Source organism: Orycteropus afer, unplaced genomic scaffold, assembly GCF_000298275.1.
Source record: "Orycteropus afer afer isolate SDZICR_OR568_19922 unplaced genomic scaffold, OryAfe1.0 scaffold00099, whole genome shotgun sequence".
Lineage (NCBI taxonomy): Eukaryota > Metazoa > Chordata > Mammalia > Tubulidentata > Orycteropodidae > Orycteropus > Orycteropus afer.
The window spans coordinates 1,674,508-1,686,682 of record NW_006921686.1 but is presented as its reverse complement, the minus strand read 5'-3'; the positions used below and the strand labels follow the sequence as shown (position 1 = coordinate 1,686,682).

The 12,175-nt window shown below is 45.6% G+C and overlaps 1 protein-coding gene across 1 annotated transcript in view; it reads right to left on the bottom strand.

The window, feature by feature from the left end:
* NOP53 (NOP53 ribosome biogenesis factor) overlaps positions 1-12,175 on the bottom strand; it is a 74,766-nt gene that overhangs the window by 26,899 nt on the left and 35,692 nt on the right. Inside the window, exon 5 of the mRNA XM_007943033.1 lies at positions 10,795-10,938. Within this exon, the coding sequence (XP_007941224.1) occupies positions 10,795-10,938 (144 nt within the window). The remainder of the gene's footprint in view (positions 1-10,794; positions 10,939-12,175) is intronic.

The window sequence follows — 12,175 nt, the reverse complement described above, 5'->3', positions numbered from 1 at the left end:
CGGCCCCGACTCATAGCGACCCCTCCTTGGGTTTCCGAGGCAGTTATCACTACGGAAGTAGGATTTCCCAACCTTCCTTCCGAGGAGTGGCTGGTGAGGCTACTGAAAATATCATGGCTTGGGTCAGGCGCATCTTTGTCCTCAAAATGACATATTTGCTCTTAACCATGTTAAAGAAGTGTTTTGCAGCAGATTTGGCCAATGCAATATGTTATGATTCCTTGACTGTTGCTCCCATGGGTGTTGATGTAGATCCTGTAAAATGAATCCTTTCAAATTTCATCTTTTCTCTGTTTATCATGATTTGCTCATTGGCCCAGTTGTGAGAATTTTTGTTTTATGTTGAGATGTAATCCATGCTGAGGGCTGTAGTCTTTGATCTTCATCAGTAAGTGCTTTAAGTCATCTGCACTTTCCGTAAGCAAGACTGTGTCATCTGCATATCAGATTACAAACGAGTTTCCTCCATTACTGATGTCCCATTCTTCCTCACACAGTCCAGCTTCTCAGATTATTTGCTCAGCATACAGATTGACTAAGTGTGGTGAAAGGATACAAACCTGAAGCACATCTTTTCTGATTTTAAGCCATATAGTATTCTTTTGTTTCGTTCAAACAACTACATCTTGGTCTATTTACAAGTTCTTCATGAGCACAAGTAAGTGTTCTGGAGTTCCCACTCTTCATAATGTTGTTCATAATTTGTTATGATCCACACAATAAATGTCTTTGCATGGTCAATAAAATATAGGTAAACATCTTTCTGGTATTCTTTGCTTTCAGCCAAGATCCATTTGACATCAGTCATGATATCCCTTGCTCATGCCCTCTTCTGAATCTGGCTTGAATTTCTGGCAGTCAATATAAAATTGCAACAGTGATACTGCCTCAGAAGCTCAAGGAGGGGTCGCTATGCGTCAGATTTGACTTGACGGCAGTGGGTTCAGTTAAATTTTACTTGCAGGGATATTAATGATATGTGTTCAATAATTTTTACATTCTGTTGCATCACCTTTCTTTGGACTGGGTACAAATATGGATCTCTTCCAGTCAGTTGGCCAAGTAGCTGTCTTCCAAATTTCTTGGCATAAACAAGTAAGCACCTCCAGCGCTGTACCCACTTATTGAAACATTATCAATGAGTGTTCTGTCAATTCCTGGAACCTTGTTTTTCACCAATGCCTTCAGTACAGGTTATACACTGTTTTCTTCAATTTCATCAATTCTTGATCATATGCTACTGCCTGAAATGGTTGAACATCACTTCTTTTTGGTACAGAGCCTGTATATTCCTTCCATCTTCTTTGATGCTTCCTGTATCATTCAATATTTTGCTCACAGACTCCTTCGATTATCACAACTCAAGGCTTGAAGTTTTTCTTCAGTTCTTTCAGTTTGAGAAACATCAATTATGTTCCTTCCCTTTGATTTTCTAACTCCAGGTCTTTACACATTTCATTGTAACACTTTACTCCTTACTTTGCCATCTCAAGCTGTCCTTTGAAATCTTCTATTAAGCTCTTTTACTTCATCACTTCTTCCATTTGCTTTACCCACTCTCCATTTAAGAACAAACTTCAAGTCTCTTCTGACACTCATTTTGGTGTTCTCTTACTTCTCTTTCTTTTTAATGATCTTTTCCTTTCTTCATGTATGATGTCCTTGATGTCATCCCACAACTTGTCTAATCTTCAGCCACTGCTGTTCCATGTGTAAAATCTATTCTTCAGATGGTCTCTAAATTCAGGTGGGATATACTCAAGGACATATTTTGGCTTTTGTGGCCTTGTTTAAATTTTCTTCAGCATCAACTTGACTTTCCGAATCAAACCAAACCCACTGCCATTGGGTTGATTCTGACTCGAAGAGACCCCCACTAGGTTTCCAAAGCTATAAATCTTTACAGAACCAGACTGTCTCATCTTTCTCCTGTCGAGCGTCTGGTAGGTGTGAACCACTCACCTTTTGGTTAGCAGCTAAGCACCACCAAGGGTCCACCATAGACTCCAGATTCTATAAACTCTCCCACAGTCCCTTAGAAATAGACCAATATCAAGCTTACATCCAGTCACTTCACCACCTCCTGAACAAACCAAAGGAACATCCTCCTCCCTTCCTGCTCAACCACCATCAGGAACTTCTCCTTACCCCACCTACCTGATTGTGAGTCTCAATTCAGACTCACAGCAATCCTGGAGAACAGAGCAGAACTTCCTCATAAGGTTTCCAAGGCCGTATGTCTTTATGGAAGCAGGCTGCCAAATTTTTCTTCTATGGTTTGTGAACCACCGATCTTTCATTTTCAGCCTGGTACTTAACCACTACACCATCAGGGCTCCTTTGGGATGTCTCCAGACCCTACTAAAAGAAACATTGACATTCCAAAGTCCTGGAATCCCACTATGACCTAGAAATGCACTGCGTACTAAGCGTTACCCACCAAAAAACTCTGGTGCTTTATAGCTTTAGCCGCGGCCTCTCAGATAGGAGATGTTAGTCCATTTGCCCCGGTTGAACTCATCACCACACCCCTAAATCAGCGCGGGAATGCACCACCGGACCAACCCTCTCTATTCCGGAAGCCATTGTCCCAGATTAATTTCATCCCCTTTAAATAAGAAATTCAAAATTCCAGGTGAATCTCGCCTCAGCCCCACGCCGGGGCTGGAAGGTCCGCGTCGTGCCTGCAACTCAAGGATTCAGGGCTGTCTTACCTAAGTTTCTTACCACAAATGCGCGTCCTGGGCCACGCCCCCTTCTCCATAAACGGAGCGTCAGAATCCTCAGACACCAAACCTCCAGCGCGCAGCCCTCTGCGCCCCCACCGGCCCCACTCGCCTGCCAGCCGAACTCCCGCCCCGGCCCTAACGCTAGGCCCAACCTTTCCTACTCTTCCTTACCGTGCGGGAGGGAAAAGACACTCTAGGGTCAAGGACCCATGAGGGCCTCGGCCGGTCCACCCAGTCATCGGCCGCAAAACTACGCCAGAACTACCATCCCCAGAATTCTCATGGCCTGAGGCCCCAAGAGCCGTTTGTGAGCCACGCAGTTAACATACCGCGCAACGGCCCTTGTGGTGTCAGCCTCTTCAGTTTCTCCTCTTAAAACACTTATTCTTCAAAGCGGTAGTAGTTCCCGAATGAACTCTCCAGCCGGCCGCTCCCCCTCAAACAGCAGAGGATCGTCTATGTGGCACCTTTCCCAGACGACTTCCGACTCCGCCCCTCGGCGCGCGTGACTACGTAAAAGGCGCTTCCGGTTGGCGTGTAGGCACGTCCAGCCGGCCAGGTGGAATGCAAGCTTTGGATGTAACTTTTTCTGCCGATATCTAACTGGGGTCCCCGGGCTTGGGCTATGTAATATCTATCGTGCCGTCCGTGAGCTCCATTTTGGCCTGGCCTCCTGCTGCTCGCGAATCCCTGTGTTCACCCTCATTTTACTCACGGGGAAACAGACGGGGAAAGCAAAGGAGGTTCCGAGTCTCAATTGAGCCTTACCCTCAACGCCAGCGCTCTCTCTGATCATTTTCTTGCTAAGTCCTCGCAGTAAGCAGACTCGCACCCTGCTCAGGGAGAGTGGAAACCGCGCTCACAGGTTGGAACCTGGCTTTCTGGCCGTTTTCCTAGGACCCTGAGAATTGGGTTTGGTGGGTCCCTTCTGCAACACGCCAGTTGGGGTTCTGCAAAGCATGTGTATTTTAAGGAAAACTTCTCTATAGCCTCAGACTACATGTTGTATTATTCCGTATGTATAACATTGTCAGAGAAGCGAAACTACAGTGATGGAGACAAAACCCGTGGTTACTGTTAGGCTGAAGCAAAACCCAGGCCCCAAAATGTCAGTTGGCAGCTTCCTCTAGATGTCAGGCCCTGATGAGACAACCTGGTAAGACAACCGCAGTAGCAGAACCCGCCCAGACTGTAAAGTCCCATGCAGTGACAGACTTCCTCTTCTGAAGCACCCTCATGCTAATTAAGTGCAGACCCCTGCTAACAGCTCATTGAACCCTGCCATTTCCTTAAAGGACCCTGTCACTCCCCTGCTGTCCCCAAACAGGTCCTCTCTGTGTCTATAAAAATCCATGCCCCCTGCCAGGGGGTGAGACTTCTCTAGCCCTGCTGTTAGGGCATGAGAACCTCGCCCAGGAGCGCCAATAAACTGCTGCTCTAAAACAACTCCGTGTCTTGGTGTCTTGGTAACTCAGCTTTACAGTTACCAGGGAGGGTGGGAAGGGATTACTGCAAAGGGATTACTGCAGTGGAAAGATTTTTGAGCTGATGGAAATGTTTTATATCCTGATTGTAAACCTACTGCCATTGAGTCAATTCCGACTCATAGCAAATCCATTGGGTCTCCGAGGCTATAAAACTATTTCTTTTTATTTATTTACTTTTATTGTGGTGAAAACATACATGCCAAGACATCCACCATTACAGCGTCCACATTTACACAGCTCAGGGACAATGATGATATTTTTCATATTGTGCCACCATTATTGCTATCCTCCAAAATATTCCATCATCATTAGCATAACTCAGTACCCCCGTGAACAAAAGTTTTTCCTTTCCCCCTCCCTCTTACACCTGGTAACCACTAATAATCTTTGGTTTCTCTCTCTATATATAAAACCAAACACCAAACCCATTGCCATCAAGTTGACCCCGAATCATAGAGCCCTCCATTGGTTTTTCAAGGTGGTAAATCTTTACGGAAGTACATTGCCCCGTCTTCCTTCCCCGGAGCAGCTGGTGGGTTTGAACCATTCAAACGCTGAAGGCACTACGCCACATGGGTGCGCACTCTTTCTCTTTTCCTCTCCCTTTGTCTGCCTGTCTCTCTCTCTTTTTAACTTACTGTGTTAGATTGGGTTCTCTAGAGAAACAAAACCATAAAGCTTATATATATGTATATATAGAGAAATTTATCTTGGGAAAATGGCTCACACACTTATAGGAGGTGGCAAGTCCAAAGTTCCTGGATCAAACATCAAGCTGGAGGCTTTTCCTGACTCACGCAGCTGCAGGGGCTGAGGAACTCAAAGTTGGCAGGCAGTACACTGGCTGTTGACTCCAACAAATGACGAATCCAAGATCTCCAGGCCAAATGGTGCATTGTTCACTCATGGACAGTTGTAGGCAGCACAACAGAATCCCGATCCACAGAAGACTGTCTCTTTTCCCAGGATGTCCATAAATATACTGGAAGCAGGCCACACCCCTAGGGAAACTCCCTTTCAACGGATTGGCTGCTCAAAACATATTCATCTGATCCCATCACGGGAATAACCACATCACAACTGTTTAAACCACACAGAATTGTGGTCCAGCCAAGTTGACACCCAGCTCCAACTATCACAGGTTTCACATCGTTTGACTTCTTGACTGCTGTTTCCATGGACCTTGATTGTGGATCCAAGTAGAGTGAAATCCTTGACAATTTCAATCTTTTCTCCATTTATCATGACAGTGCTCACTGATCCATTTGGGAGGATTTTTTTTTTCTTTTTTTAATTGAGGTGTAATGCATACTGGAGGCTGTGGTCTTTGATTTTGAACAGTAAGTGCTTCAAGTCCTCTTTGCTTTCAGCAAGGTTGTGTCATCTGCACATCACAGGTTGTTGATGAGTCTTCTTCCAATCCTGACGCTCCATTCTTGGCATAGTCCAGCTTCCTGTGGCAGCTTGGGTGGGTGCTCTGCTCCTGGATAAGGGATGGCAGATGGCACTGGAGGTAAGCAGTATGGGCAAAAGCAAAACATGAGCCCAAAGACAGTGAACACAACAAAACATTCAAAAAGTTCCCTGAACCAAGACAAATTTGGAAGCTAGGAATGGAGACTTTCTTCAAACCCCACTGACTTTGGGATGTGCAGCCAGACATCCTCTGCTCTGATCCAAGCATCATTCAACCTCTTGTGAGTTAATGGACATGCAACAGGAGGTATTTGCTACTGCACAGACACCACTTTGTTGGGTCGAAATAAAATCTAGGGCTATTTGGTTGTCCTGGACCACCTTAGGTGAGTTTATGGATTCTTGCTACAATTTAAAAACTCTTATGTCCAAAATAACATGTTCAAGTTTCCAGGACACGTTATAGAGGAAACTTTCCAACTGAGTCATTCCTAATTGAGGGATGATGCCTCTCGAGGGCAGAAGTAAGCTCTCTAGGATTTTCTTTGATGGTTTCTACCATAGGGGTCAAATTTCTCTGAATTCTGTACCTGGGAACAGGGTCCCAAGCATTACTGATATTTTGGAAACAATGGAAAAAGGGTACCTTCAACCGTCCTAGGGTACATTGCCTTCATTCACCATCCAGACATCAAAAGGCCCAGGTGTTGTAAGATTGCTGGTTGTACCTGCAAAGGAAATCATACCCTGGGGTGGGGGCATACATCATTCCTTTAGCTATTTGGTTGTTGTGTAGAGTTTCTGTCATTGCCCAGAACAAGGCTCAACTAGGGATTCACTACAGAGTGGGAAACTGCCCAGTTGACAGTCTTGTAAACATCTGAACTGCAGGCTGAATTTGTTTTAATAACTTGGTCAGTAAATTGAGGCTTCTCTGAAGTACAGGTACTGATACTTCCAGTGGGTATGAAGCTGTTAATCTGGAGCTCCCCTTCAGGTAGGTTCTGGTTAAGTTTTCTGGGGATCACCAGGTAAGATTAAAACAGTCCCAAAATAGACAAGAGCCACAGCCAAACCCTAAGTCCTCCAGGGGCATAAACAGAAGAACTGATTGTAATATTGGGCACAAGAGAATAACTATATGCTAGGATGGCTGAAGGGTCCCAAGTAGCAAGGGCAGAGCTGGGAATTGGGTGGCATATCCAGCAATTGGACAGTTGGCACTCTGTCATAACTGCCCGTGCCAATTGCACAAAAGCATCCTGGTTCCAACAATGCCCTTGATAAATATAAAAATCACAAGTCAACTAAAATAAACCTCATCCTGGCAACAAACCAACCTGCTTTAGGTAAATTGTGTAACAACAAAACGCAAAATAATAAATTGGTATACTTATGAGTCTTTATGGGATTTGGTCCATGCAGGGGGATACCTAGGAACCAAATATTTAAGATCTTTTATAGGCTCACAAGTCCATTTCTCACACTTGTGAGGAGTCGGTCCCTCAATGTCCAGAAGGGTGGTTCTCTTCACTCTGGTGCGGTGAATCCATTGGCAAGCAGTGCCTTGAATGGTCCAGTCCACTTATCCTGAAAGGGCTTAGCTTTGCAGGCCTTCAGGAGAACCCAGTCACCAGGCTGAGAGGGGTGGAGTGGTACTTCTGACTCAGGTGGATGGTGGTAAAGTATATGCATGTGAAGAGAAGACAGAGTTGCCAAGAGAGACTACAAATATTTTATAACTGGGTACCCTCTGTTACAAAGTCAACAGAGCCAATTTCTAAACCTATATTTGGACTGACCAAGCGGGGGCATCCTACAACAGATGAAGGGACTGGTTTTTAGTTTGCCTCAAGGAACGGTTCTGGTTCTCAAAAGGACCATGAGCAGCATTATAGTCCATGCCAGCTTTGTTGCCTGACAGAGCTTAGATACATGTCTTTTCAAAGTTTAATTAGCCTTTTTTTACCTTCTCCCTGGACTGTGGTCACCAGTTAATGTCTAAGACTTCTGCCAGGGACTGGATTATTTGGACATTTAAGTTAGGTAAAATATCACTTTGAATGGAAGTAGGAAGCCCAAACCTAGGAATTGCATCATTAAAAAGGTGTTTGCACACTTCTGTGGCCCTTTCTGATCAGCAGGGGAAAGCTTCTATCCATTGTATCTATACACACTGGTAAGTACCTGTAGTTCCCAGAACCCCTGGGCATTTCAGTAAAGTCAACTGGCCAATCTTCCCCAGGCATGGCTCCCCATCTCTGCATATGCAGGGGCACATCAGTGATGTTTTTAAGATCCTTTTAGTACAGGTAGGATGAGCTCTTACTATAGTGTCAATAAGAGAAAGAACATTCTAACACACTAGGTGTCTTTTGACCCCTACCATTATGAGTTGATCGATGTGCTTTCAGAAGGATGGGATGCATCAGTTGAGAGGGAATGAAGACTTTGCCATGTTTTATTATAAAACCAGAATCTCTGGTAGCATAGTGCCTCAGGCACTTGACTGCTAACCAGAAGGCTGGCGGTTCAAACCCACCAGCCACTCCTCAGAAGGAAGGTTGGGCGATCTACTTCCGTAGTGATACCGCCTCAGAAACCTAAGGAGGGGTCGCTATGAGTCGGGTCCAACTTGACGGCACATAACAACAACAACATTATAAAACCTAACAGCATAGTGCCCAAGGCATTTGACTGCTAACCAGAAGGTTGGTGGTTAAAACCCACCAGCCACTCCTCAGAAGGAAGATTGGCAGTCTACTTCTGTAGAGAGACAGTCTTGGAAATCCAAGGAGGGGTCGCTATGAGTCAGAAATGACTCAATGGCAGTGAGTTTGGTTTTTATTATTATTATAAAACCATCCATTTTTGTCCTCTCCTGCTCCCCACTTCTGAGCCAGGGCCTTGTCTTGCTAGGAGTAACAGGACCTTAAATCAGCAGGGGAGGTTTGCAGCTAAGGGATTAAGGATGCAATGATTGCTGGTTGCTGTGTGTGGGCAGCCTCTTCAACTGCAGTGTCCACTATTCAATTACCTTTTACCACCATGGTTTCTCCCTTTTTATGTCCTCAACTGTGTACCACGGTGACTTGTGTTGGGAGAAAGATGGCCTGAAGGAATTGCAGGATTTCACATGAGTGCTTAATGTCTGCAGCAGAAAGAAATCCTCTTTCTTTCCAAATTACTCCGTGAGCATGGAGTATCCCAAAAGTATACTTTGAGTCCGTGTAAATGGTGGCTCTCTTTCTCTGGGCAAGGTGCAGGGCCTGCAACATGACCAATGAACTTGGCCTTCTGTGCTGAAGTCCTAGGGGAAAAAGCTCCCACTATTTCATCAGGTATCACTATTTCAAAGCTAGCCATTTGTTCCCCACTCGCAACAAAGCTGTTTCCATTGGTGTACAGTTGCCAACCAGGCTTCTTTAAAGGTTGTCAGTTACATCTGGCCTACTGGCATAGACCAGGTCTGTGGTTTTTAAACAGTCAGGAACCCTCCCTTGGTATGGGAAGGAAGGCAAAAGTGTGGCTAGATTGAAACATCCTGTTGCTTTTTCTTTCCTTTTTTTTAATTGATTTTTATTGTGAAAACATACACACCAAGACATTCACCACTGATGACATTTTTCATGTTTTGACACTGTTATTGGAGACAGGCTGTTTCTTGAAGGGTAATTGTTGGGTTGTCCAGGAGCACTGCTTGGCACTTGGTCACTGGCCCTCAGAAATCCAGTAAGACCTGTGCTGTTAGAAGATGTGGTCCAAATGTGGCACAGTGACCTTTAGGGGGTTCCTGAGAGTTTCCCTGATGACCAGCACAGCAGCTATGACTACTCCTGAGCAGATGGGCTAGGCCTCAGTCACCATGTCCAGCTTCTTCAAGAAGTAGGCCATGGGTCATTTCCAGCTTCCCAGAGTCTGAGTGAGAATTCCCAGTGATTTATGAATAAAAAGTTTGAAAGAGTGACTCAGGTCTGGCAGTCTGAGTGCAAGGTCTTCCATGAGTTTAAACTTTAAGGTCTGTCTTAAAGTCTCACTTCTCTTCAGCAGTCTAATTCAGGGGTTCAGTTTCCTTTCCTTCTAGGGCTTGGTAGAGAGATTTTGCCATAAGTCCATAGTGGGGGATCCAGTTATGGCAGAACCCTGCCATTCCGAAAAAGTCTCTTAGCTTTCTTTTTGTAGTCGAAGTGGCCAGCAGCAAATGGCATCCTTTCTTGCTGGCAGCAACTCGTCTCCACCAGCTCTGATCTTAAACCCCAAGTAGATGACTTCTGGTAGGTTGATCTAAGCCTTTTCTTCTGACACACAGTGTGGTAGTTAAGGTTATGTGTCAACTTGGCTGGGCCTGGTTTTGAGTGGTGGACAGCTGGATGTTGTTATTCCCCATGATAAGATTGATAGTCACCTCCATGGTGAAATCTACTGGAACAGTTGAGTAGCTGCCTTAGGGATATGGGCTGCTTCAGGTATATAAAGAGAAGTTTTGAGAAAGGTCTCTGCAGCTTTTTTGCATGCTTATACCCTGTATGTAGCTGAGTCTTCATTCAGCAGCCTATCATGTTTCCTGCTGATCTTAGGACTGTCTCTGGACTTGAACTAGTGGTCTGCCATATTGTTTGATAATTTTGGGACTGTGCCATTTTACTTGACGACTTTGGGCTTGTTAGCCTCAGCAGCCAGCAGATGCCTGAGTGAAGAGATGCTTCTAGCTTCAGTGGACTGGGAGCAAGAGGCAGAGCTGAAGCCCAGGGTCAAGGAGCTTTCATCCATCCCCTAGAGCTGGCACTTTGAACTCAGACTTCTAGCCTCCAAAAATGTAAGAGAACAAACTTCTGTTTGTTAAAGCCATCCACCTGTGGTATTTCTGTAAGAATGGCATGAAATAACCAAAACACACAGTATCCAGCATTGCCTAGAAGGTTAAGAACTTCGACAGTATTCTGTTGCTAGGCCAATTGATCTTTTCTCGCTGTGAGAAGATCATCTACATATTGCAAGAAAATCCCATTGGTGAATGTTAGTCAGCGCAATTCTTGTGCCAAGGTTGAGTCAAACAACATAGGAGATATTTTTACCCTTGAGGCAAAACAGCCCAGCAGAATTGTTTGAGTTTCAAGAGTGGGTCCTCTCACTCATAGGCAAAAAATCTCTTGGCCTTTCACCTCCACTGGAGTGCAGGTGAAGGTAGCTGGAAGGATAGACAGTGGGGTGTAGGGGTTTGGGGCCAAAGGGTGCACTGTTAATGGTCATGCGGTTGACCACCTTCAAATCTTGCATCAAATGGTACTCTCTGCTCTTTTTCTTAACTGGAAGAATGGGAGTGTTAAAAGCGGTGACTGGTGTGGCTGAATCAGTCCACATGTTTCAAGTATTTGTCAATAACGTATGCAATGGCTTGGCAAGCTTCAACTCTGATGGGATATTGCTTTCACTGAAATGGGATGATGCCAGGTAGGAGGTTGATTATGACTGGGGGCACATTCTTGGTTCTTCCAGGTGTCTTGTCTGCCCAGATTCAACTTACCACTGCCTCTATAATTTTCATTTCTATGAACCTGTTTTGGTTATCTAGTGCCACTCTGACAAGAATATACCACAAATGGGATGGCTTTAACAAACAGGAGTTCATTCTCTTAGTTTGGAGGCTTTACGTCTCAGTTCAAAGCACCAGGCTGTAGGGGTTGGGTGAAAGCCCCTTAGCTTTGGGCTTCAGCTCTGCTTCCTGCTCCCAGCCCACTGAAGCTAGAGGCTTTTCTTTACTCAGACAGCTGCTGGCAGCCGAAGCTGACAAGCCCAAGGTTGACAAGTAAAAAGGCACAGTTCTGATGTTATCAAACCACATGGCATTCATTCAAGTTCACTGAAAGTCCCAGGATCGGCAGAGCATGGCAGGCTGCTGAGCAATGACATGGCTACATGCAGGGTTCAAGCATGCCATAAGCTAGAGACCGTTCCCAAAGCTGCTTCTTATATATGGGAAGCAAACCACATACCCAAAGCAGCTACTCAGCCACTTGTGGTAGATCCCACCATGGAGTTGATTGCCAGTCGCATCATGGGGAATAGCTACCACCAGCTGCCCAGCCACTCGGCCAGGCCCAGCCAAGTTGACACACAAAGTAACTACCACAATTCCACCCCTTGTCAACTTGGCACCTGCACAGATCTTCAGTGGGTGGCATCTGTACAGATCTCCTTCACTGGGTGGCTCTAGTCCCCTAGTTCCTGAGTGGTGACCTAGTGGGCCCTGTTCCTCTCCCTCTTAGGCATGGCAGCCCTGCCCCCTCACTCTTGGGCAGCAGCTTAACTCCATGCCATTAGCTCACACGAGTGAGCAGCCCCACACTCCAGAACCACGTTGGTGAAGGTCTGGCTCTTTGAAACCTAGGGGACTGTGGTGGTTCCACCCCCAAAGGCCATGGTCCTACCTTTGAGGCTGAGGCAGCTCTGCTTCCCATTTCCTTGGTCTCTCCACTTCTGCTGGTTAATGTTGAAGGCAACCCACTCTGCAGGAAATCTTCCTGCCCCAAAAGTACTCAGCTC